The sequence below is a fragment of the Podarcis raffonei genome, chromosome 4 (genome assembly GCF_027172205.1).
Source record: "Podarcis raffonei isolate rPodRaf1 chromosome 4, rPodRaf1.pri, whole genome shotgun sequence".
NCBI lineage: Eukaryota > Metazoa > Chordata > Lepidosauria > Squamata > Lacertidae > Podarcis > Podarcis raffonei.
The window spans coordinates 61,765,672-61,793,211 of record NC_070605.1 but is presented as its reverse complement, the minus strand read 5'-3'; the positions used below and the strand labels follow the sequence as shown (position 1 = coordinate 61,793,211).

At 39.3% G+C, this 27,540-nt stretch overlaps 1 protein-coding gene across 12 annotated transcripts in view; it reads right to left on the bottom strand.

Annotated features, from left to right (window-relative positions):
* The window catches only part of DMD (dystrophin), a 995,174-nt gene that overhangs the window by 753,837 nt on the left and 213,797 nt on the right, over positions 1-27,540 (bottom strand). For all 12 annotated transcript variants that reach the window (XR_008330242.1, XR_008330243.1, XR_008330241.1 and 9 more), the window contains exon 2: positions 6,105-6,166. Coding sequence is in view for 9 of the 12 variants with exons in the window: in XM_053386964.1 (XP_053242939.1) it covers positions 6,105-6,166 (62 nt within the window). In the remaining 3 variants the exon portion in view is untranslated. The remainder of the gene's footprint in view (positions 1-6,104; positions 6,167-27,540) is intronic.

Sequence of the window (27,540 nt, the reverse complement as noted above, 5' to 3'; positions counted from 1 at the left end):
AAAATAAATTGGGATTTTACATTGTTAAAAAATGCAACTTCATACCAATTTTAGTCTTGCTCTGTGTGTGTGTGTGTGTGTGTGTGAGAGAGAGAGAGAGAGAGAGAGAGAGGGAGAGAGAGGTAAAAGTATGCAACCAGCTTGGAAAGACACTAAAAATAAATTTATTCCTATTCTTCGCAAAGGAATGTGCTTACTATTTGATAATTTTGTGAGTCAGGAACCATGCACAGAGCAATCCTATACATGTCTACTCAATGTTCCATTCAATTCTATGATGTTTACTCTCGTGTTCAGTGGGCATAGGATTGCAGCCTAAATCCTGCAATGTAGTTTCACATAAGATTGGCATAAATAATTACATAAAGTGTCCTTCTCTTAACCACATTTCCTTCTACATTATTCTCACTTTTTCAGTTTGTATGCTATTTTCTTAGGAGGATATAAAATAAGGAGTCACCCAGCTAGGCATGGCCTTGATCAAATTACATGTGAACTTACACTTGAACATGCATCACTACAGAGTCATGATATTTCAGGATCTTGTGCCCAGAGTTATAGCATACCACAGGGATGTTATACTGCACTTTAATTACTAAGAGGGATTGGTAACAGATCACCAAGTCCCAATCTGACTGAAATATAACTTTGTTTATTGTCACAAGGCACCAGAATAGTATTGGGAAAGCAAAATGTGCGGTTCTATCAAATGATTTATATCCCTCTTTCTCTTAAGCTTCCCAGGATTCAGTCCATACCATTCAGCAGAGTCCCCTGACCATTCAGAAAGACTTTTGGGGAGAAGGCTGGCCTTTTTTGTCCTATGTATGCCATTGGAAGACATACCGGTATTTTATCTGGATCCAACTGCAGTTGTTTCACATATCTTCTAAAGAATTCATGGTATTGGCAGAAGACATAGGGAAATCTTTCAAATGGTGAGCCAATTTAATTATGGATGGACAGACACACTGAGTCAAATTACCAAGCTGCCACTTTTTGTGGCTTCATCTACATGCCTACTCACAGTTATGCTGCCCTTTTAAGCATATCATCAAGGATCCACAATACATACTCTCACATGCCGTGGGTGGTAAGCCTTTCTTTGCTTATAGACAACCTCCTAACAAAGACAGCTATTCATCGGCAACAGATCACATAACAGAGACACTGCAACAGGCATCAGGCCCTGCAAGAAAGCTGCTCTGCCCAAATCAATTCATACAACAATATTACAGGACCTAATAAATTTGGCAACTACATCAGGGATGTCCCATTCGCATACTATCACCAGCCAGCAATGCCTTTCTGTATTCTGCATAGGACAAACAGGCCAATCTCTACCCCAAATAATAAACGGACACAAATTTCATATCAGAAAGTGCAATATTCAGGCAGCAGGGTACATATTCAGGGAGTACATTTCAACCTCTCAGAGCACAGTGTCACTGACTGTCATTTAAATAGCCATTTCTGGGGGGGAAACACAGAACTTCAAAGGGAGATTTATCACATGAAATGGTGGGATTACAACTTATCAAGAAATTCTGTTCTATCACCTGTAGCTACAACAGAGATAAAGGGCTTTCATCCCACTATTATTAATTTGTATTCACTTCTATACCACAAACTCATGTAAAATACATATCTACAGGATGTACAGAATCTCACTCCAAAGCAAAACAACATAACATAATAGATAAAATCAAGCAGAATATCTTAAAGGAAAAGAAATGCAGAAATGCAAAATACACATCATCTGTTAATTAGCTAGGATGTTTCTGTGACCATGAATACTGCTTTTTATATAATTTATTTTAAAATTATTTCTGACAACCCAAAAGAACAGTAGCAGGTTATTTATGATATCATACCATTTACCAAACAAAAAGTAGTATGCTGATATAAATCACAACATCCATATTTCCTGAGCTGGCATGAATAATGAGTGTTGGGCAGTACTGCTTTTTCAATCGACATGGGTAGTCCTATCTAGAGTGCATTCCAATTATCCAGTTTTGAGATTACCAATGAATGAATCACTGTAGCCAGGGTACCCTGTACAAGAATGGCCATGGTTAGTGTACCAGCTGCAGCTGGTAAACAGTACTTCTAACCACTTATGATAGGCACCTGAGAAGCTGGCGCCCTAGTGTTAGGGAGGGCATTCCATGTATGCAGTCTGCTGAGTTGGCATAACCATGTTCTAACAATCACAACCACAGAACCAGCCTCAGCCGGCTGCACCCACTACACCCTGCCTGGGTCCCAAGACCAGTTACTGTTAGCACATAACCAAAGAACAACTCCAAATATCGCTACAGCCAATCGAAAATGTACCTCGCTTAGGCACATGTTGTGTTTGTAACCAATCAGGACACTGTGTAGTAGAAAATCATATTTTTATGGAGTTCAGGGCTCGGTCTTTTGGAGTGATCCTGCCGAGCCTCTCTGCTGAAGCTTTGAATAAAACTTTTCAACCCTTCTACCTGTTGTCTTTTACTGGTGCAAAAAGACAGCATAAAGGACTTGCGTCTGTAACACTTAACTACCTTTGCCTCCAATGACAAAGATGCATTCAAGACCACCTACAAACAAATCTAGTCTTTCAGAGGAACTGCATTCCCATCCAGGACAGTCAACCTCCCAGATACAAGAATCATCTACCAACGGTGGCTCCATCTTCCTGGTGTTCAAACTCAGTTTATTGCCCCCACAGTGTTCAACACTGCACACAAATAACAGATCAAATCATGCACAGTGACTGTGGACTTATGCATTATGGAGAAATAGAGCTGTGTGTCATCAGTGTACACCAGCCACAATCTCAGCCAGATAAAGCAAGGAGGCTGTGAAACAGCAGAGTTGCTATGTAACAGATTTGATAGCCTTTAAGGTGCCACAAGACTCTTTGCTGTTTTCACTAAAGCTCAGTTTTCTGAAACCCAGTTGCTCAATTTTATGATAGTGCCACATTTTCAAATTTACTATCTATTTATTTACTTACTTTTACTTTTATTCTGCTCTATGCTGAAATTCTCAAGACAAGCTGGAAAACCAATAAGTTTGGAGAGTGAAATGTGTCTATTGTAACAAAGTCTACCTAACAATGTTTCTACCTACCAAAGTCAGCAGACAATTAAAATTCTCATGTTCAATTTATTGCATCGTAAGTCTTCAAGTCTATTCACTTTCTTTCCTTTGATACACAGCCTAGAGTCTATATCGTCATCTCACAGCCCAATATCGCCACCCTCAATATTGTGCCTTAGGCCAATGAAAACCTATGCATAAATCACCAACATTTATCCAACGCATTGAATATTTGAAGGCTTTGCATATTCCCAAGATGATATGTATAAATACTCAGCATGGGTAACCTAGTGAAAAAAATGTGATATTAGAAACCATAAGTAATAGGATGCTATTTAGCTGGAGCAATACCATAAAACCTTAACTTAGTCTAATTAAATCTCAATTCTCCTGAAAATATCTGCGATGGAAAAGAAAATGTGGCTTGCAAGGCTTCAGGTTTTGTTCAAAATGCACCGCTGAAATCTCTGAGAAGCTGTCATGAGCAGCAGTAGTCTGTTAGTACAAGGAGCCAAGGAGCCAAAAGGGAAATTTCATTTCCCCCAGACCTCTGCTGTCAGGATACTGCCATGGCAGCAGCATCAATCAATTTGAAACATCAAATATAGGCCATTCTACAACAGCTACTTTTTACCCATCCTAGCCAGGAGTGCCAACTTGAATAAAATATTGGGGGGGAGGCAGGTAGGCCCCACCCTGCATAATTAATCACATGAAGCAGTGCACGCACACCATCTGAATGAGAATGTCTATCAAGTTTGGGGGGCAGTCCCCTCAAATATTTTAGGGGGGGGGAGATGCCTCAGCCTCTAGGAGTTGGCTCCTAAGATCCTAACTCACCACGTAAAGTTAAGTGCACGGGACAACTGCCACCAGAGCCCAGACTAATTTCTCAGTAATGAAAATGCAGTCCTAATACTTCTACATGAAATAATGATTTGTTTTTATTAAATCCTGAGCCTTCAATTAAATGCTGGTGCATTCTGCAGGTGAGCTTTCAAAGCCTCTTTCTAAAACCTTTAAAAAGTCCCTTTAAAAGCAGTACTAGTTTTACAAGCTCAAGAAATGTCAAAAATATGATTCTTAATTGTTTTGTAAAATTTGTTTTGCAAAATTCTCAACTCAGCTGTAATCTACATTTCACATAGCATTTTCATTATTGCTGGAACGGAGAAGTCACTATGAACCATGTATGAGTCTTGTTTTCTCTAGGGACAAATATAATGACTTCAAAATCAAAAAGTTTCTTACAGTCTGTACATAGCTTTCTTTCACTGCAAATAATTCAGTCATCCACTATTTTACTCTTCATTAATAGACTCTCTATTTTTCTATGATCACAGTGACATCATATATTTTAACATCTGTTTACAATAAAAGCAGACCCTTTAAGCCAATCTTACCAAGAAACACTTCTGAAACAATGTCTGACTCAATTTTGCAATCAAGGCTATTCATTTAAAAAATAATATTCATGCATACTCTTCTGTAAACAAAGATGACAATAATGACAAATTGTTGACCATCCCATCACAAGCCTGTTCACACATCAGCACTGCTAAATTATCATCTTCAGTATGAGCTATTACTATAAAAGAGGAAAAAGCAAAGCCATTTCAGGGAAAAACTATGCACTACCATCAAATCCCAATGGCGATAAATTCCTAGTCAAAGAACCACTGAGCCTTGGGTGCTGATCAGCGGTGCTGATCAGCGGAAGGTCAGCGGTTCAAATCTCTGTGACGGGGTGAGCTCCCTTTGCTCGGTCCCTGCTCCTGCCAACCTAGCAGTTCGAAAGCACATCAAAGTGCAAGTAGATAAATAGGTACCGCTCCAGCGGGAAGGTAAACGGTGTTTCTGTGCACTGCTCTGGTTGTGCCAGAAGCAGCTTAGTCATGCTGGCCACATGACCCGGAAGCTGTACGCCGGCTCCCTCGGCCAATAAAGCAAGATGAGTGCCGCAACCCCAGAGTCGTTTGTGACTGGACTTAACTGTCAGGGGTCCTTTACCTTTACCTTTTTACCATCAAATCCCAATGGTGATAAATTTGTAGTCAAAGACCACTGATGGTCAAAAATGGAAATCCAACACTTTTGGATAGCAGTCCTACAAAATGTATGTAACATAACTAAACAGATATTGGAACCCACACCAGAATTGGCCCTATTAAATATCTTCCAAGACAATAATGCTCACTTGCACCATAAAGAGCTTATAACCCACCTACTATCAGAGGCCAGAAACGTCATACTTAGACCCTGGAGAGACTTGTCTGGAGTAAGCATGGACCATTGGTACCAAATTGTATGGAATACGGTCTTATTAGAAAAGTTAACTGAAAAACTAAAACTGACATGAGGACAAAAGAAAGAGGACACCTTCACCCCAGCATAGCTCCCTTTTATTACACACACAGCTGAAACTGACAATGATAGCAGGGATCTACTACCAGCATTCAGATCAATACGGCTAACTTGACCCAATATTCCATACCCCCTTTCCGCAAACACAAACAAATCTCACTATGGTTATTCAAAGGCAATTAAAGGCAAACAAGCATACCCTGCCCCCCCCCCCAATTTTCTCTCATCACCAATATAAACCAACAAATATACAGAAAGAGAATTTCTGTATACAGAATTTCTGTATACAGAAAGAGAATTTCTGGTGATTTCTCTCATCACCAATATAAACCAACAAATATACAGAAAGAGAACCTACACAATTGACACCGACATGAAAACCCCACATACATACCAAGTTGAGAAAACAAGATAGTGTGTAAGTTTACCACTCACCCTCTACCCTCTTCCCCTACCTATGGAATCTTATTGTCTTACATTGTACATTGAACGTGACCAAAATACTTTATAATCTGATAAAAAAAGAGAGAGAGATTGCATGTTCTTTATAGCTAATGAAAATCTTTAATATTTTTTCTTTTTTTAAAGTTACCCTTAAAATGAACACATACATTTGATTCTGAATGCAAAAGGGGAGATTTTCTTACCTTAGCAAACTGTGCATTTACCCATTTTGTGAATGTTTTCTTTTGAACATCTTCCCTTTCATCTGTAAAAAAGAAAATACAGTTCTGTTAACGTTGCTGACTAAAGGGTTAGCTTGTCTTTGGCTAGTGAAAAATGTTATTTATGATAAACAGGGCACAAGGACACAAACTGTTTTATAGTCTAATTCAAAAGTGTGGGATAGTTAATATAGTTATTATCTAATGCAATGGACAAAACAATTGTGTTGCAGATAAACCATTTCATCTACATTCAGTTTGAAAGCAGCAGGCTTTCCAGTGCAGGCTTAGTCTTGCCACAGAAACAATAGCATGTTTTTGTTTCATTTTAGGTGGTGTGTGTCTTTTGAGTGCTTGAAAGGACCAGTGCACATGTATCTCCCACTCTCTGCAAAAACTCAGGCTTAGCTAATAAAAATAAAACCACCCCCTAACCTCTTGGTGAGGGCGGGCATAGAGAAGGGCTCAGAGGACAAGTACAGAGTCCAGGTGAGTTCATATTGGGAGAGGCAGTCCTTAAGGGCAGGATTTCTACATGTTGCGTGCTGAGGTCCCCAAAACACCCCTACCCCAAGAACTCACACATCACACATAATTTTTGTTTAAGGTTTTTGGCATAATTTTGGCCACAACTTTATTAAAATACAAATTGTGAGTGGTTGCTTAGGCATTGGTTATGACTAGCTGTCCCCCCCCCGCCTTGGGGGACAGCACTGACTCCTGGATTCCAGCGAGAGCCAGTGTGGAGGAATAAGATCAGGGATAACTGGAGTTGCGACACAGACCCTCAGCTTCTCCCCGCATGCTCCCAGGGGCTTACGCGGCCCGCACCCGATTCCAGGGGTTTGGACGAAAGAATGGTAAGCCCCTGAATTCCTTTAACGGAATTCCCGTGCAGCAGCAGCATTGGAGGGGCAGGCACAGCCAATCCGTACCCCTCCACCAACCAATTTAACCAATGCCTAACCGCCAACCTTACAAGTTGTGACGATTTGCTACGCAGTAGGCAAAAACCAATTGGCACACACTAATCAGCCAAAAGGAAAAATTCCTACCAGGCCCCCACACCAATGCGGACGACCCCATGACAGGCATAGCAAGGTCAAAGCACAAGCCCAATCAAGGGAGGGCGGGCGGGTGATCCAGTGCCCACAGCGAAAGAGAAAGGAACATGCTGTGAGCCTTGTTTAAATAACCTCTGTTCCCACCCCTAAATTGGCAACATCAAATTTACCCCAGTAACACCAACCACCAATCCGATCCAAGCCCCTTCAATCTATCCTGCCTGGCAACCATGGGGTGCTTTGCCCGGCCCCATCCGCAACACGTGCTCTCCTTTAATGAGAACACGCTTTGCTGGATAAGAACTCCCATAATCCCTGACCATTGCCCATGTTGGCTGGGGTGGATGTAGAAATTCTTTTTGCATTTGTGTTGCTTTCATAGAAAATCAAACAGGGATACTAAATAATACAAGTGGAACATGCAACAAAATGTTGCAATGCAGAGTGCTTCCTGCTTGGGATTCCAGTTGCTGTTCTACCTCATCTCTTGGCGGTTTTCCATTTTCAACATACAGCCCAGTGTTCCAGACACACTAAACATATTAGATTGTCATTGGGCTATTTGAGTGGCACCCCTAAACTTTACGTACTTCTGCAAATATCCAAAGCACAAATCTGTTGATATCTCTCTCCTCTGTATGTGTGGCACCATTTCACTTATATAAAGATATGGCAGACAACAAAGATTACTAATAACATATGATTTGTATCTCATACTCTAAGGCAACAGTACCTGTTTGTCTAATTGAGCATTTCTTTGGATCTCTGTAAAATGGCTGGCTTAAAATGTCAACAGAGGTTTTTCTTTTCTTATTTCAGCAATTCAAGCTATTCAGTTTTAGACTACAATCAAGACAATCTTTTTAAAACCTCTTGGAGTTTTTTAAAATTAAACATTACATCAAAAAACAAAATTTTTGCAGGTCACAGTTCACAGAGAATTTTCTTTAGGAGAGAAATGATAGCATCAAACTAATGGAAGCAATCACAGAGGAAAGGGACGATTCCGAGAGTTAATCAGGGGATGCAGAGTAACAGATGCACAAGTGGCCAAAGATAAGGATGCTTAGTAATATGCAATCAGCCTTCAGTAGATCAAAAATTAATGATGAGTGGTTACCAAAAATTTCCACAGATACATGATATTTCACATTTGCGACCTTCAACTTCATTGTGAAATCTTTGTATTTTCCACACTTTTGGAAAATACTCCAGGATTCTCTCTTGAATAGACTAGTGTGAGTCTTTCATTGAACCTGAAGGGAAACCAAACAGCTTACAGGTCGCTCTAAAAACAAAGCAAGAAAGCTTTGAAACCTACTATGATGGATTGAACTATGATCAGGCGCACCAACTCTATTTGGCTGTGGCCCCCGCAATGTCCGCTCAGGCCCCACAATCTTGAGGGGGCAGAGAAGGCCTAGCACTATGTTACCCCATGCTGTGCCGAGTTGAGAGACACAAACGGACCAGTGTGGCCTGCTGTGTGAATATCACAGGGGGAGGAGGCCTGACCAGCCTCTCCTGATGCAACAGTCGTCACACACACAACGCATGCCAATGCGCAACACACGATATCATGCGTGCGCAAACAATGCTTGCACGGAAAGAGGGGGGTTTGCCCTGCCAGACTTTAAATTGTACTATGAAGCGGCAGCTTTCTGCTGGCTAAAAGAATGGCTGCTTCTTGAAAACACAGACATTTTGGATTTGGAAGGATTTAATAATATTTTTGGGTGGCATGCATATTTGTGGTATGACAAGGTTAAAGCGCATAAAAGTTTCAAAAATCATATTGTCAGGAAAGCACTATTAAATGTCTGGGTTAGATATAAGGACTTGCTGGAAAATAAGACTCCAAGATGGTTATCACCAATGGAAGCTAAGGCAGTTAAAAAGCTAAATATGGAGTCGAAATGGCCAAGATATTGGGAAATCTTGGAAAAGGAAGGGGACAAACTGAGATTGCAGAGTTTTGAAAAACTAAAAGGGAAGGTGAGAGATTGGTTACATTACCATCAAATAAATGAAGTGTTTAAATTAGACAGTAAAATAGGCTTCCAGGTGGAAAAATCAAAATTAGAGACTGAACTGTTAGAATCCAGTACTAAGAACTTGTCAAAAATGTATAATCTGCTGCTGAAATGGAATACACAAGATGAAATGGTAAAATCAAGTATGATTAAATGGGCTCAGGACATTGGTCATAACATCATGTTTGCTGATTGGGAAAAGTTGTGGACCACCGGGTTGAAGTTTACGGCGTGTAACGCCTTAAGAGAAAATATAATGAAAATGATATATAGGTGGTACATAACCCCAGTCAAGCTTGCAAAGATCTACCATTTGCCTGATAATAAATGTTGGAAATGTAAAGAAAAGGAAGGTACATTTTTTCACCTCTGGTGGACGTGCCCGAAGATTAAGGCATTCTGGGAAATGATTTATAATGAACTGAAAAAGGTATTTAAATATACTTTCCCCAAGAAACCAGAGGCCTTTCTCTTGGGTATTGTCGGCCAGGGGGTGTTAAAGACAGATACAATTTTTTTTATGTATGCTACAACAGCAGCTAGAATACTTATTGCAAAGTACTGGAAGACACAGGATCTACCCACACTGGAAGAATGGCAGATGAAGGTGATGGACTACATGGGTTTGGCAGAAATGACGAGCAGAATCCGAAACCAGGGAAGAGAAGCGGCGGAAGAGGAATGGAAGAAGTTTAAGGACTATTTAAAGAAGTACTATAAAATTAACGACAGTTAGAATGGTGTTGGGCTTAAAATAAATGGTTACTATTAGTGATGGTTAAGACAAAGAGAATAAGGATGACTAACATAAATTTATAGTAAAATAAGGGAAGATTCGCTGAATAATTATAAGAACTTGGAATACAGAAACGGGAAGCGAGAGGAAGTCGAGGAAGTAAGGTTTAAGAAATTAGGACATGAAATGGTACTTGTCTTTTTTTTTGTTCTGTCATTGTTTGTTGCTTGTTTATGTATGTTTTGTTTGTGTTAATATAAAAATTGTTTAATAAAAAATATTATAAAAAAAAAACAAACAATGCTTGCACGATGTCATCCCCCCCAAAATGTCAGGTGCAACACAGCGCCTGCGACTATGATGAAGCAACAGGGAATATGATGGTCTCATTCTCCTTCTATCTTAGCTAGTCTTTTTTTTAAAAAATGTAATTTTATTAAAGATTTTATTGGTTTACAGAAGTATGTGCAATGCCTCTTTTTTCAAGTAATATTTTTACAGATCAGTTTTGTTGAGACATTAGGAAGAAAAGGGGGAAAGAGGTAGAAGGGGGAAAGGTGAGTGGAGGTGGGATCGGGTGGCGAAGTTTCTATTTTATTTAATATATGTGGGGTTTTGTGTCAGCGTTGCTTGTGCAGGTTCTCTGCTATTCACTTGTGTTCCTTTGGTGGTGAGAGAGGTTGGGGTTGGCCTAGGGTATGGTTGTTTGTTTGTGATTGGGTGTGGTGATCTTTGTTTTCATGTGTGAGTGGGGTGGGTGGGTGTTTTGGATCAGGTTAGCCATATTGATTTGTATGCTGTTGGTGGATTTTTGCCATTGTCTTGTTGGGCTGTGTGTGTGATAAAGGAGAGCCATACCATGGTGAAGTTAGCTAGTCATATAAGTGTCAAACAAACCTATCATGAAATTCCTTATTTTGATGGATTTATTTTCAATGCAGTGCTCGTGGCCCTCCAGATTTAGGTGATTACTGAGGCTCTGTATTAGATCTAGGGGCATCACAGTCCTAGGATATTAAAGAAATGAGTAAAGGTAAAGGGACCCCTGACCATTAGGTCCAGTCGTGGCCAACTCTGGGGTTGCGGTGCTCATTTCGCTTTATTGGCCGAGGGAGCAGGCGTAAGCTTCCGGGTCATGTGGCCAGCATGACTAAGCCGCTTCTGGCGAACCAGAGCAGCACACGGAAACGCCGTTTACCTTCCCGCCGGAGCGGTACCTATTTATCTACTTGCACTTTGACGTGCTTTCGAACTGCTAGGTTGGCAGGAGGAAGAAATGAGTAGCTTTCTGTAATATGCATGGCTAACAGAGTGACTCCTCTCTAAGTTTTACCCCAACCCTCAGAACAGACTAAGGCAGCATGTTGAGCAGGGTGGGGAGACAAAAGAGGAGAAATTCTTCTGCAGACTGATTGCCCTTAACACTACTTTGAATAGAACCCAAAGCACTACAATAGTCCAATCTTGACATTACCAGGGTATTGATATCTGTCTAGTGAAGGTCACAGCTGTTGCATCAACCTAAGCTGGCATTGTTCTCTGGAAAAAACTGAAGGGATCTTTTTAGTACAAAGAAGAACTTTAAAAGAAAACCAAAGTATATATCTTATATTCTTCTTTGGGTACTTAGTAACCTTTTACAGCTATCATGCACTTAATTTATGCTCATTATGCTGATTTTTGAGTGAATGAAGTTTCATGATGGGTACACTTAAGACTTCAATAATATGTAAAAACCCAAGATCTTTCATTCCCTTTTTGGAAGTTAAGCACACAAAGAAATGGCAGCTGAAACCTGAAGAAAATAAGACCTTATTTCATGCTACACTATCTTATTAGAAAAAGCTTGGCAACAGCACTAACAAAGTCAGTGCCATGACAGTACCAATTGTTCCAGTACAGCTTCTTGGTGGAAAAGACTGCATTGCAATATTAGCTGTGCTGTTCACGTATTAGTCAAATTATTAAATAAAGTCAACAAAAAGGACATAGGTTATTCTGTCTAACATTTTTTCCACTGTCATCAAACTCAACAAAAGATGCATTTTCAAATGAAATATTATTTGCAATACTATATCCAAATTATGTTCTATCTTTAAAAAATCCCCTGTACTGAATATTTGCTACAAGAATATAAAAGAAGTCCTCAAAAGTAAGTGAAGAGTGAAAGAAAATTCACAAGTCTATTGATTTTGCTAGCCTTGTCATGTCAAGTAATTGTACATGGAAAACCCATCTTGCAATTTCTTATTTTGATGGATTGATTTTTAATGCAGTGTTCATGGAACTCTCTGTTCAGGTGATTACTGAGGCTCTGTATTAGATCTAGTGCCATCTCAGTCCTTGGATTCACATATTAAAGACAGAAATGAGTAGCCTTCTTTTACACTGTGACTCCTCTGCAATTTTCCCCCAAACGCATTCTCTAAGTACAAATGAAATTTATAGTACAGCTAAACCTATTAGTTAAAATTACTTTAAAAGCATATTCTGTGTGTTTTATTTCCTGCTGCTTTTTAAAACATTTACTGTCACCCATCAGCTTACAGCCAGTGTAGTGTAGTACCTAGAGAGTTGGACCAAAAACCACAAGATCAGGGTTCAAATCCCCAATTGGTCAGTCGCTGCCCTTCAGCCTAATGTACAGGGTTATTGCAGGGATTAAATGGGAAGGGGAAGAACCATGTATGCCACTATGAGCTCCTTAGAGAAAAAGATGGGGTATAAAATGCCCTAAGTGTATAATGAACAATTAATAAAGTCACACACAATTTTAACACTACTCTGATATTTACTATCAGGAAAACATGTCCAGGGTTACAAATTTAATTTCATAATGTAGAAAGACAACTGATAGGAGTTTATATAGCATCCTGTGTAATATTTCAGCAAAATATTACATAAATTGCATTTTATCATGTCCTATAAGACATGTGGTTTCTTTCAATTACCACCCAATGTGAGTACCTGCAATTTGTTTATAAAAAATAAAAAAAATTGTGAGAATCTAACAATAAAAATATTTCATTATACTTGGTAGCAATCTGAGCTAACTGATCAAGCTTCAGGTCTGGTTTGGGAGACAGAAACAGCTTCTGTCACCCTGCTGGATGATTACTCCAGGAGACATTAAGTGGCAGGACCCTGCTGGTTCTCCTGGACCTCTCAGTGGTTTTAAATCACTCAACTCTACCTTTTTGTTTCCCTGTTCTGATTCCAGAGAGGCTGATGAAACCCTGAACAGATGAAGGCAAACAAACTGAAATAAAAACTAAGCAAGACAGAGGTATTGTTGGCTGGTCCAGAAAGGGATTTAGCACTGATATGTTTCTGACGTTGGACAATGCCAAATGCAACCCCATCTGGAGAAGTATGGCCTTGTCATATTGATACATGTGCTTGCCATACCCAAATTAGTCTACTGTAATGCACTCGAAGTGGAGTTGCCTTTGAAGATGGTTCAAAACCCAGTTAATTCAGACTGTGGCTGCCCAAGTCCTGATGGGGCTAAGACAATCAGCATTGGTGGCATCATTTTTACACCAGCAACACTGGTTTGGGTCCAAGCTTTTGACTGGACCACCTGTGCTCATATATACCTGCCCAGACATTAAAATCAGCATCAGAGGTCCTCCTCAAGTGTTCATTTCCTAGGTCAAGTAAGGTGGGTAGCCATGAGGAAATGGGCTTTTGCTGTGGTGTCCCCACAGCTTTGGAATTCTCTCTCTTCTGGGGTACGTCCTGTTAGTACACTGCAGGGATTTTGGAAGGCTCTGAAAACATACTACTTAATATTAAGCTTCCAAGCATGATATTGCTTTAGTGGCTTAATTACACTGTTTTATTTTATTTTTACTCATTTGCAATAAATTGACAGCCTATTTACTGTGCATATATTGTGGGGGTTTTAAATGTTGTAAGGCACTTTGAAGGGGCTTGGCCAGAAAAACTTAAAAGTATTGTTATGTTCAATAAAAATACATTCCAAAGTAAAACTGTTCCTGAATGTGGACATGAAACCTTCAGACTCACCCAGCTGATCTTCCACCCCAGATTCCCATTCACCAAATCAGAACCATCTGATGAAATGGCATCAAGGCCATCAATAAATGACAAATATAAATAAACTGTCTAGGGAATTTTGCTTTGGAATCTTTTCTCTGATATACCGTAAAAGTCACTTAAGAGAAAAATTCCTAGGTTAAAATTACTCCTGTAGAAATTGGAAACTTCTAGTCTTTATCACTATGAAAAATGCCAAATTGCATATATTACATTCAGAAGCTAGTAGAGTACAAAAGAGGCTTTTTGACTCTGTTGACAAAATGCAATGATCTCTGAAATGTGGGAATCCATTCGAAATTCCTTGAGCAAAGACCTTGTTCACTTAAAAATATATATGAAGTGGTAAATAATTTGATAGCGCAAAAGCAACACTAAAAAAATAACAAAGCATTTGCATCAAGACAAGAAGAGTTATATTTGAACCTTAAAAAACAACAACTTTAGAAGCCCCAAGTTCATAGAAAACTGCATTAAACACTGGACACATGTCAATCTTGAGAAAATCCAATTATTGTGAATATACAAGTAGATAATGGAAGCCAGTGTTTTTCCAAATAACTTGGCTTTCTTTGTTCCTATCTAAAGTAATTAGCACACAGACAATTTTAGTTTGCTTGACTGACTCCCTATTTTCACTGTGTGTGACCCAATTAGTTTTTGCTACTTAATTTGAGCAGCCTCTATGACACGTATCAGTAGAAATGTTATCATTAATGAGGATATAATGCATGTAAACGGTAAAGAAACAAGGCATGTTTTTGCTTTGTACAATATACAAATACCCCATTTCTCACATTCTAGCCTGGCAGGGGATAGTGCTCAGTCTGAATTCCGGACTCAACCTATGGCATATGAGAATTTCTTGTCAATGCAAGTGTCCTGTATTTTTGGCAGTCCACCTTGCCATAAAACAGCTACACTATTTGATTGGGAGGAGCAAGAACTGTGGATGTATGCCAATGCCTTGCTCTGTATCTGATCTACTTGAAAACTGCCAGCACATAGACACACTTCTATTTTGCCTTCAATTAGCCCCTGTGAAAGCAGAAGTTTCTCTCCAGGAAGTACTACCTCCACTGATAAACTAATCAAGAGCTGTTTGTATCTTTTAAGGTGAGGGTCCTGAGCCTTTGTTTGGCACATGGTGCAAACGTTTCAACTGCCAAAAATAAAGGCCATGTATAGCTTGAACTTCGGATACCTATTCAATTTTGCACACAACCCACTCCTTTGCTCTCTAAAATTTAAAGTACAGTGGTACCTCGGGTTAAGTACTTAATTCGTTCCGGAGGTCCGTTCTTAACCTGAAGCATCACTTTAGCTAATGGGGCCTCCTGCTGCTGCCGCACTGCCGGAGCACGATTTCTGTTCTCATCCTGAAGCAAAGTTCTTAACCTGAGGTAATATTTCTGGGTTAGCGGAGTCTGTAACCTGAAGCATATGTAACCCAAGGTACCACTGTATTGTTTGAAATACAGTGGAACCTCGGTTTTCGAACATAATCCGTTCCAGAACATTCAAAAAACATTGAATCCTTCCAGAACATTCGAAAACTGAGGATCAAAGGGCTGTCAGCAAGTTCAATGTAAAGAGAGAGAGAGAGAGAGAGAGAAACATGCCTCAGAAGCCATTCGACTTCTGAGGTGCATTCAAAAATGGAGGCATTCACTTCCGGGTTTTCAGTGTTCGGCTTCCGAAACATTCGGCAGCAGAGACATGCGAAAACTGAGGTTTGACTCTACCAACCATTTGTTTTAGAATTTCATCTCTCTATTCATTGCCAGCTTCTTCTAGGGTTTCAGAATCAAGGTGAACACTGCCACACAAGCACCCCTCTTCAAATGCTTCAGATAGCCTTAATCAGCGCTATTTTTCTAGAAAAAGAGGTGTCTGAACTCACCATGAACGCTTCCCTCAGTCTCTTAATGGCGTTTCTGCTGAACAAAAGTCCTGGCCTTAATGAAAATATCCCTTCTCCTACCTTATCTCCCTGCATCTTTTATCCTTGGCCAAAGCAACCATTGAAAAGCAAAGCGCCTAGGTGGAGGGGCTGAATTAACATACTTTTGAAATAACAATCAGAAATAACAATCTCATTTTGTCACCCCATCACAATCTGAACGTACAGCAAACCCCTCATTAAAAACATGTAGAAAGAAAAGCTATATTAGTTTTCATTTTCAACACCCCTTCAAAGCTCTCACAGTCAACTTAACACAGGCATTTAACTTGCATTCATTCTCAGGGGAAAGTCAGAGTGAAAATCAAATTGAGCTTTTCTTTAAGTTTCAGCAAGATGCCTTTGAGCATTTCTCAAAGCATATAAAAATAAAAATAAAATATATTCCACAGGGCAGCAAGGACTCGAAACTAAATATAACCCTGTAACATACATAAAATAATGCTGATTTACAAAGAGCTCCAATCAATGAATACAGCCTTAGAACTGAACTGAAGGCCACAGCCTGACTCTAAACCATGTAACATACATAGGAAGGTAATTCTGTCACTCATTTGACAGTACATCTCCTGAATGCTTTGCCTCCCAGCCTCCAGTTTGCTCCTTCTGTTTTTTTGCTTTTAAACATTTATTAACCACTTAGACATTCACTCTTGCATTTTCAACTGGCTTCCTCTCTTCATTCTTTTTAGCCTGTGAGGTCTGCTTTTTATAAATAAAATAAAATAAAATAAATAAAATAATAAATATTAATAAATATTAGTCCACTGGTTCAATTTATTTGCAAATAAAAGCTAGGTAACACAACTCATATAACAAAACTACTGCAAAGTAGGGCTGGGCGATATCACCATTTAAACATTGCGGTATACTGAAATATCACAATGTCTAAAATAAGGATGAAGCTATTGAAAGCCACTGGCTGGCTTCACGGTTTCCCCCACATTGTGATTTTGAGTTAGGCAAGGTTATATTAGTACTCCCACAGGGAAGTTTCATTCCTCGCCCCGCCCAGCATCAAAAAACCGTTTCATAGTTTCACATACATAACTTGCCAGTGCACCTTTATGTTCAATGTGATAAGGGCAATACAGTGGTACCTCAGGTTAAGTACTTAATTCGTTCTGGAGGTCTGTTCTTAACCTGAAACTGTTCTTAACCTGAGGTACCACTTTAGCTAATGGGGCCTCCTGCTGCCGCTGCACCGCCAGAGCACGATTTATGTTCTCATCCCGAAGCAAAGTTCTTAACCTGAAGCACTATTTCTGGGTTAGCGGAGTCTGTAACCTGAAGCGTATGTAACCTGAAGTGTATGTAACTCGAGGTACGACTGTAGTTAGACCACTTCTCTATGGACAATGATACTCGGTGTACATTAACAGAGACATATCTGGAGAGTAAAATGTTCCATATATCATATAAATGGGCAGTATAAGTTGTCATAAAAATGAATGTGTTTCCTTTGCAAATTCACACACAAATAACGATTTTATATTCATTTATAAGTTATTAAGTGTGACACAACATTGATAGGATACCACCAGAGCAGAAGATGAATAGGCATAGAATAAAAATTCAGACCTATTATATGAAATCGAAACATTGGGGATGAATGGAAATTAGCAAGCAGCTTGATATTCTTTACATTTTTATATTTATTACAAAAATAGATGATCTTAAGTAATTTACACTGACAAAACCTGAAATAGGTCAAATGTAGCAAATTGCTTAAGAGTTCCTTTATTCTTTAAAAAATGAGGGAACTGAAATAGTAACCAAATGTAAAGTCCCAAAGCAACAGTTTCTCTTTCCTATTTTATCATGGATTACCTCAGATTGCACCCCCCCCCCTTTTACTGTGCCACTGAAATTTCTTCACAAATTCCATTTTGAAAGACCCAATTTCATCTCATAACGGCTACCTGAGGGCTCATTCACGGAGAAAAGGTGAATCATTTACAGTACCATCTCTTGAAACTACAGTCAGTAATAGTTTTATATTTGGGTCATTCTTCAAAGTTCTCATCTACTTGTTCTATGAAATGTTAAATCATTTCCAATGCAAGGCTAACTTGCACCTCCTGTGCATAGCTAAATCATGTCTCCTTTGCTTTAAATTAGATAAAATTTGTACACTGGAAGATACAATAGAAATTAACAAGGGACTTCAAGTGATTGGTTGTTATCACCATTCCATCAGCTTCTTTGATGCTGCCGAAACCTTCACCATTAACTCTTTCACAAGCCTCTGTGGAACTATTTGAAACAATGAAAAATAATGGAGGAACTGGACAGCTTTATATATCTTGAAGGAATACTGAACAACCAATGAGGTGTTTTTCATTATTTTTCCCTTTATTTTTATTTCTAGAAAAAAACAACTATCTGTGAGGGTGGATAAATAATGTATTAGTACTCATCCTTTGTTGTAATTTTCAATACTAGCCCTTGTATTTTATTCACAAGGTACCTTATAAAATAAAATTAACAATACTGAAATAATCAATGAAACTTCATCAGACCATCAACAACACAGATAATCAGCAATAAAATTAAACAACAAGCTTGGCACAATAAAAAGGCAACTAAAATACGTTTAAAAATTACTGGGCAAGGGGAACAAGCATTCATGGAAGGGAATTCCAAAGATGTGAAGTCACCACTAAAAAAAAACCTGTCTCAGGCATATGTGATCCTACCCAGGCCCCCAAATTTTCAGATACCAAGGTGATGATAACGTTGGCAAGAGCCAGAAAATAAATTAGGAGAGGAAGCAGCAGGCAGATGTTAACTGTTAGGTGAGTATTCAGATGTTGGACAGGGGTGGTGGGGGAATTGTTGTGAAAGCTTGATTTACTAAGGGATCCAGGAGTCTAGAAGCAGCCTGGGAAGAATAGCTTAATCCAGGTTCCACATTGAGGATCCTGCTGAAATTCAAGGGGTGTGACATCAACCCCTCTGGGCATCCTGGACCAGCTGTTGCTCTTGTTGTCGTTGCTTATTCACCTGCCCTATTTGAACAGGAGTAAATAGAGGTTCTTTCTCCACTTGCCTCGTGCTGTTCTTCTGGGCAGCTGTACAGATTGGGCCCAAAAGGGAGAAGTCAAGTGAATGTACCATGGAGACTGTGGTAAGGAGGAGGTAGGACCACTTCGGCATGCTACTTAGGCATCCTCAAAACCTGGAGCCAGCAATGTCTTGATCAGACCCTGGGATAGAATGTTCAGAGGCCTGCTTCTTGCCATGTTCTTTTGGAGCAGAAGTCTGGTTTCTATAACTTCAGACTTTTGCAACTTTGTATAACACAGTATTGTACAAATAATTGTTGCATTTCTGTAGTTTCTTGATACAGTGGTACCTCCGTTTTTGAACAGTTTAGTTCAAGAACAAGTTGGAACCCAAATGCTGCAAAACTGGAAGTAGGTGTTCTGGTTTTCGAACATTTTTCAGAAGCCAAAGGTGCTCCGTTTTGAGTCCCTCTGTATTTCCTGTTGCGCTGCTAATTTGCATCCCCAGTTTCCTGTTGTGCTGCTAATTTGCGTCCCACTGTATTTCCTGTTGCATTGCTAATTTGCGTCCCCTCCCATGTAATTCAAGCCTTCCGTTTCCAATTGCAGTGTTCTGAGGTGATATTTGGAGCTTATATTTGGCACTTTTGTTTTTGCTATTTATTTTGCATTTTTTTGTTTTGAGGCTTTTTCAGTTAATTTGTTTTTGTGACTGTGTGGATCCCAGTTCACCTACTGATTGATTGATTGATTGATTGATTGTGTGACTGCAGAAATGGATAAAAGCCCCCCAACCATGACTATCATCAGTGCAGGTAAGAAAAAAATTAATTTTAATTTTTATCATCTACAATACTGTTTTATTTATTTTATAGCACAGTACATTGATTATTGCTTTCATTTTATGGATCAATGGTGTTGTTAGTAAAACTCATGTTAAATTGTTGTTTTAGGGGTTGTTTTTAAAAGTCTGGAACAGATTAATCTGTTTTGCATTACTTTCTATGGGAAAGTGCGCCTTGTAATAAATAATTTCATCTTAATTTGCAGACAAATTCTTGCTTTAAAAAGACAGGGGCTGACATTAATATGTATATTAACTTCTACTCTTATATTTAACAAAGTTCTAATCACACTTTAATGTAATAACTACATTAAAACTGGAAACTCATCTTGTGAAGCCACCTGAAACTCCTATTGTTGCTCCTGAGACAGAAAATTAAAGACCATTAATAAAAAAAGTAATTAAAAAGTCCAAAGAATCTGGTATCATAGACAGCAGGAAGCTAATTTGTTGTCCTAAACATTAAATCTTATAGTTGAGCAATGAACAGTTTTGAGTGAGAGATTGATTTGAATGGAATTGTAAAGTCTTGTCTAGGGGCAACTGGGCAGTTTATAGTTCTAGCTAAATGCACTGAGCTGCTTCCAAGGCATAAAGAAGTGATTTTTAAAGTGGCTGTATCTAATTTCTTGCTGCAACCAACAAGGAAAATTAAATGAAGCCCATTTCAGTTTCCCTTTTGCATTGCTGCAGTTTCTGAATAATGACAAAATGTGCCTTTTAAAAACGCATAAGCCTTTAAGGACTCAAATACGTTGCCATTCTAAAGCACTTCATAATTAACAATTACCAAGAAAACAATGAACATTACCTACTGATCAAGCTAAAATGTAGATGTAATTATACTTGCAATATTTTTTAGTTGCCCTAGTAATGGCAAAGTATTGCAGCACAAACTCTCATAATGAAGCATAACTGCAATTATTTCCTTTCAGAAGGGATGAATAACCTGATAAGAGGCACAGCCTCAAGAAATAAAGAAAAAGATGAGCACAAAGGAAATGCTAACACATTTATGCATCTTTATTAATATAGGGTGTTAATCCTCCAAGTGCTCCTTGTTGTAATTGTGCACTTAATATTAAAACCAACAGGATGACCTGCATGTTGTTCATGCTCAGAAGCAAACGGCTAAAAAAGCAATTCTGAAGCCTGCTAAACAGCTGCAATACATTGACTACAAGGGAGAGCAGCTTATATGTGTGTAGGGTTGCAACCTAAGGCTACAGTAACATAGGCACCAAATTTGTATATCTACTTCCTCCTATAGATCACAGATATTGGACTATTATGGGCACCTAGAAATAAGATAGTAAACATGCATTATTATCTCACATTCCCTGCAATCTTGAGATAATATGTCACATCTTAAAATTAAACAAATCTCAAAGTGTGAAAAAGGATGGAATGACCTTAATGGCAAGGACATTGCTAAGTCCTTAAAAAAACCTTGAGATACAGGCCTATGACATAACTGTGCATGAAAGTTATGTATGCTAATTTATCTATATAGATGCAAATTTTGACTAACTTTAAGAGGGCAGACTTCCCTATAAGTAGTAAAATATTTTTAAGGGAGAAAAGGGCATGAGATATGTAACCCCATGGGAAATATTCAGGGCTCAGGCCAGCAGAACCACCCCTTAACACTTCTCCTGGCTACTGCATATGGCAAATAATATTATGGATTGTATTGATTTGATATAAACATTATTCCTTGTCCAGTCTTTGCAGTCTGTTTTGTTAAGCAGCTTTTGGAATATCCTTTCTAGATTACTTGGCACCTAGACTGTTTTCACTCTTACCTTTCTTCCACTTGTATCCCTTATCTCAGGCACCCCCAAACTGAGCCCTCTAGCTGTTTGGGGACTACAACTCCCATCATCCCTAGCTAACATGACCAGTGGTCAGGGATGATGGGAATTGTAGTCCCAAAACATCTGGAGGGCCGAGTTTGGGGGTGTCTGCCTTATCTCAAGAACTTTCCCATATCATAATGGGAATTATATCAGCAACAAAAATCTAGATGCCTCCACAAACTTTTCTTGATATTGCAAGAATTCTATGAGTGGTTTTGATTTAATGAGTATAAGAACTTCAGATTTCACTTTGCTTTTGCAAATTGCATCCCCCAATACCACAAATCACACTGCTTTGAAACAGATGGTAGTTTCAAAAGCATTCTGGGCATGGCACTGCATGGCAATCCTGTTCAAAAGGGAGAAAGTCAATGGGTTGGATTCAGAAATCATTGTGACTGAAGTACTTACCTTTTCAAAGTTATTACAATGGGATCCAAGTACAGTACAACTGATCCAAACATACTATATACTTACAGTGTTTATTGGACATTCAGTAACTATTGCTTGTGGGATGCGGGTGGCAATGTGGATTAAACCACAGAGCCTAGGACTTGCCGATCAGAAGGTCGGCGGTTTGAATCCCCATGACGGGGTGAGCTCCCATTGCTCTGTCCCAGCTCCTGCCAACCTAGCAGTTCGAAAGCACGTCAAAGTGCAAGTAAATAGGTACCGCTCCGGTGGGAAGGTAAACGGCGTTTCCGTGCGCTGCTCTGGTTCGCCAGAAACGGCTTAGTAATATTGGCCACATGATCCAGATGCTGTACACCGGCTCCCTTGGCCAAAAAAGCGAGATGAGCACCGCAACCCCAGAGTCAGCCACGACTGGACCTAATGGTCAGGGGTCCCTTTACTTTTACCTATTGCTCTCTGCATACATCATGGAACCAAAAGCATTAAAACAATCATGAAAGACAGAGATGTTAGTTCAAGTCTCTTACATGAGTCAAAGCAGCTCCTTAGATATTGCTCAGAATTAATTAATGGTATTTAAACAATTCACCAATTAGCAGGGCTCAATGCATCAATAATCATAGATTCCAGGCTTTGCCAACACCAGTGTTGCACAATGCATTTCTCATACTTCAGAACATAAGTGATCAGGACAGGCTGCTATTATGTCTACTTAGTCCAATTTCCTCTCTCCACTAAGTGGCCCATTCTAAAGACATCAGTAGCCCAGGAAATTACTTAAGTGCTCTGTATCATTCTGTTCTCTTTTGGAGTTTCTAAGAGATACTCCTAAGTTTTAGAACAGATGCTTCTTAACAAACTATTGGAATTTATTCTACACATTTAAAAAAACACACACGGCAAGACATAGATTATATTATTTTCCACTACTTCATATACTCACCTACCAGGTAGTAAGTTCCACTGAAGTCAAAGAGGCTTACTTCTGAGTGGCTTGTGTACAGACAAGCATGGTAAGTCACTTTGTGAAGTGCACATTAAAAATTCCTATTTCCCCCCCCTGTTCTGTCATTCAGTTGGCATACTTCAATCAAGATTTCAGTAATTGAACAGGATTCAGATATTTACTTCTCTACTTCTTAAGAACATTAATAATACAGATAACTTACAATGAGAGCATCCCTTAAAATAAATAATTAAAGTTACATTTCTATAAATGTTGTATCTGCTTTTCCCAGCCCAAACAAGTTTTTTTAAAAAAATACTACTTGTTGCAGGAAATTTTGCCATGGCAACTGTGTTCTTGATGGTCTCTCAAAAGCTGTCTGTTGCACAGTTGTAGGCATATACTAACACCTAATGTGTGCTTTTTTCATAGGGTCATTGGCACTAGACATGGTGTTAGTATTTTTCTGCTTTTCAAGCAAGCTATGATCCACCAGCTTCTTCTGTTAGAGCCCAAGATGATTTATAATAAAGACACACAAATGCCACACAGATGAAGGAGCAAAGAAGCATTGATAAATATGTAAATCAGTAGGATTCACTGCACGCTGATTTACTAAGACTGCATCCCTCAAGAAAGCAAACTTCCGTTGGGTAAAGCAAATTGCATACTTCAGAAGCACTTTGTCATCAATATGGGCAGATTTACAAATGCATTTCCCATAAAGAGAATTGCGGCACTAAGATCCAAACAAAGGGATAGACCAGGGATGTCGGGATCACATAATTTCTGATCACAGTCAATTTCACATGTAACTCCATCCTGTCCATTTCCGCAGGTGGGCAGGGCCACCTGGCCACATTCAGCATCAACTGCAGGCCACACTTTCAGTGGGTTCAGATCTGATCAAGAGCTTCTGAGTCTGAAATGTTCCTTTGCAGCTGAATATTTTACCTGCCCCTCACCTGATATCATAATCATAATACATCAAGGGTGGGACAGATGAGTGTTGGCTTGGGGAAAATGGCCTTGTGGGAGCCAGAGGTTCCCTACCTATACCCTAAAAAGGCAGGTTGGTGAATGCTAAACATTTGCGGGGGGGGGGATGCCTCAGGCCTGAATAATCACAGGCACATTAAAATGTAGTGGCTTAAGGAACCTTCAACAATCAATCTCCTTTGACTTTGCTTCAGAGACTGACAGCAGAAGGGAGACAGAAAGTTTTGTACTTAATTTTTAAAGATCACTTTAAAGTGAAGGAATTACTTGTCTCCCCAGCTTCAAGAAGTCAGAGAGAAGGGCTACATACATTGAAAAGCTTACTGTGTCTTCTACTGTCACTGTATCATTGCATCTGAACACTGTAAGAGGGTAATAAAAAGGCCAATAGCAGTGAGTGGTGACAAGGCTGAAAGTCATGTATTGATTTGGACCAATTTTTTGAATGTAAGCTTCTGCTCCTGGCATACTTTTTTTGTGTAACAAAAACCCCCCAATCCTTTTGAAGGCTATCTGGGATTCTTTAATTGCCTGCATCTATTATGCAGCAAATTCCAGTTCAAAAATGGAAACAATATTGTTTGCAACTGGACAAGGTAGAGTAATTAAATTTCTCTCATCATTAACACATGCTTAGAGGTACACATAATGAAAATTGGAATTAATGGAACACATCAATCTTCATTTTCACTTCATTTCTGGACATATTTAAATCCATGCATGATTTTATCAGTATGTGGTGATTTAGACCCATAACTTAGTAGCTATTGCCAGGACATTAGCATGTTCACCTTTACATAGCTCTGTCTTATTTCAGATATTGTGATATATCAGTATATCGCGATGTTTAGCTGGTTATATATTGTGATATTGAAAACCAGATATCGCCCAGCCCTAGTTGCAACACACAGTTTGGAAAACTCAGCTGTACACTATTATATAACAAGCATGGGCATTAGAATTTCAATTTATCTGATATCTACAGGAGGAAACACCCATATTTTCTATGCCAAAAAGTATCAATTTTGCTGTTGATCTTCTCATAACTGCTATAGCAAACATTAATGGAAAGTCTTCAAAATACTTGGTTCACAACACTTTCAGCCTACTTACTAGAATATCTCTCAGTTTTAATCTCTTTAAACTTCAGTCTACAGGGATTATGTCCCTTAAGTGCTGTTTGTAAAATTAATACTGGTTTAATTAAAGCTAATTAAAAATACAGGAGCTCATTACATTTTGCATTGAGTTTAGAAACATCAGCCCCTTTAAAGTGGAATAGGAATTAGAACTAACAATAACCAATACATTGCAGCAAATTAACTGTTCTACTTTTAACAGACTATCAAGGTGAACAAATTTTATCTACCAACTGTTGTTCTTGTTCCTTCTATTTAGACTTATTAGAAATTGTGTGAAGTTGGTCTATAAAATATTTACCTTTAATTTTTTAAAAAACATATAGCTCACCTACTTACCACACAACTTGAGGCAACTAAAAAAACCCCCCAAAAAACAGAGCAAAATTGCAAATATAAAACAATCTCAAAGTTGTGCAAAGCCCTAAAAACCACAGCAATAGTTCTATCCTAGCTAAGCATGAGAGAGAAAAATAAACAGCCAAAGGCCTTTATTTACCAGACACCTGAGCCCATTTTGGCCAGCTTTACGTGTCACATTAAACCATGTTTTATTTTATACTACAGTTTAATGTGAACAAGCAGCCTGCTAGTGCACATGGCTTAAAAGTTCCCCAATCCTTCCTCACCTGCTCCTGTTGCTGCTGCTGTCTTTGCATTACCTGTGAACAAGCATTTCTAGTTTCCTTCTCTCAACCTCAGGAAGCCAAGAGCAAACCATGGTTTCCTGATTGCAGTTCATTTGAAGGAAACAGACTGTGCTGAGCATTAGCTCTCATGTAACACATGTGCCTGCCCTGCACAGAAGCAGCAGGAGAGTAGAGACTCAGGAACTATAGAGCAGCACGCTCCAATATGGAGCTCATTCACATTAAACCGTGGTTTAAAATAAACTGCAGTTTAATGTGATGTTCATAGTGATGGGGCAAGACACATCTGGCTTGGCAAGGCATTGCACTGGGTTGGCACCATCACAGAGAATGCCCAACAAGCCTGAGAAATCTGGAGCAAGATGCTCAGATATTGCTTGGAGCATGCAAAGAGTGAAATACAGAATGGGCTACTTCTTCAGGCACCTTGAGCTCAAGCTTTTAAAGGCTTTATAGGCAAACATTAGCACCTTGAACTGAAAGATAGTGTGGCAACCTTATAGCATAGCTATACCATAACTTACAGATTTGAAAATAAGGGACCAGCAGCCTCGAAAAGAAGGGATAAACAGCCAAAATAAGGGATTTTTAAAGCACAGATATGTTCAACTTCTGAGCCCCTCCGAGCCAAAGGCAGAAAGCCCAGCCAGCAGCCAAATGAAGCCTCAAGTGGTGGTTCCCACAGCGCAGCAACCCAGCAAAGGGGATGCAGCAAGGAAAACCACCGTCACCTCTCTGCTGGGAAACGCTGAGCAAAGGCGAGTCCCCAGGCAACGCGGCTGATTTGATCGGCACAAGGCATGCAAGCTCCACCCCCCCAGTCGTTCTTAGACTTCTTATTGGGTGAGCAACGCAGCCAAGCAACACAGTTGGAGCCTCCCTCCTCCCTGGCCAGCAGGGAGGGAGGGAGAGGAGCTGCTTCCTTTGAAATCCAGGAAATTTAAGGGACATCATCAATAAGGGACAGCAGCGGGACATGGCACTGGGATAAGGGAGTTTCCCACCAAATAAGGGATGGTTGACAGCTATGCCTTATAGTTCCACTAATACTAAACTGGAATGCAAAGTCTAAAATGCCTGTAACTATAAAAAAACAGCTTTATTATCCTCTAGGAGTCCCTAAGCAAAATTTGGTTGTTAATAGCCACCTGCTTCTAGAAACAGACTGCTATAAACATCCATCTGGCCGGTTGTGTATGTAAACAAAGCAAAACACATATGTGCAAGATATCACACAGTATTGCCATCTACACATGCATTTCTATGTAGCATGTTAAATGTCCTTAAACACTTAGCAACCTTGTTATCAGCTGACAAAGCTGTGTGGCTTAAAGTTAAATCTGCTTTTTTTTTTTTGCTTCCAAACAATAGCAGCTCTGGAGTCGTTTGTTACAAATTACCTAAAAGAATATGCCCATCCATAAAGGCCTTAGCTGAACTGCTACCACTTCCTGCACCCTAATAATAAATTTTGCATCAGAAAGGGGGGAGATCCTAATCAGAACGAGCATATATTTGCAAGGGTATATGTTAGGCAATTGACTTAATGAATCCATATTTCAATCTGTATGAATTGTCTTGCAATAATGTGACACTAATTGCATCAACAGATTGAACAAAGCCTCTTGGTTGAAAACCAAATGCAAACAAACAAGGAAGGAAAAAATAAACCCAATAAGGAGTGCTAAACTACTGCACTGA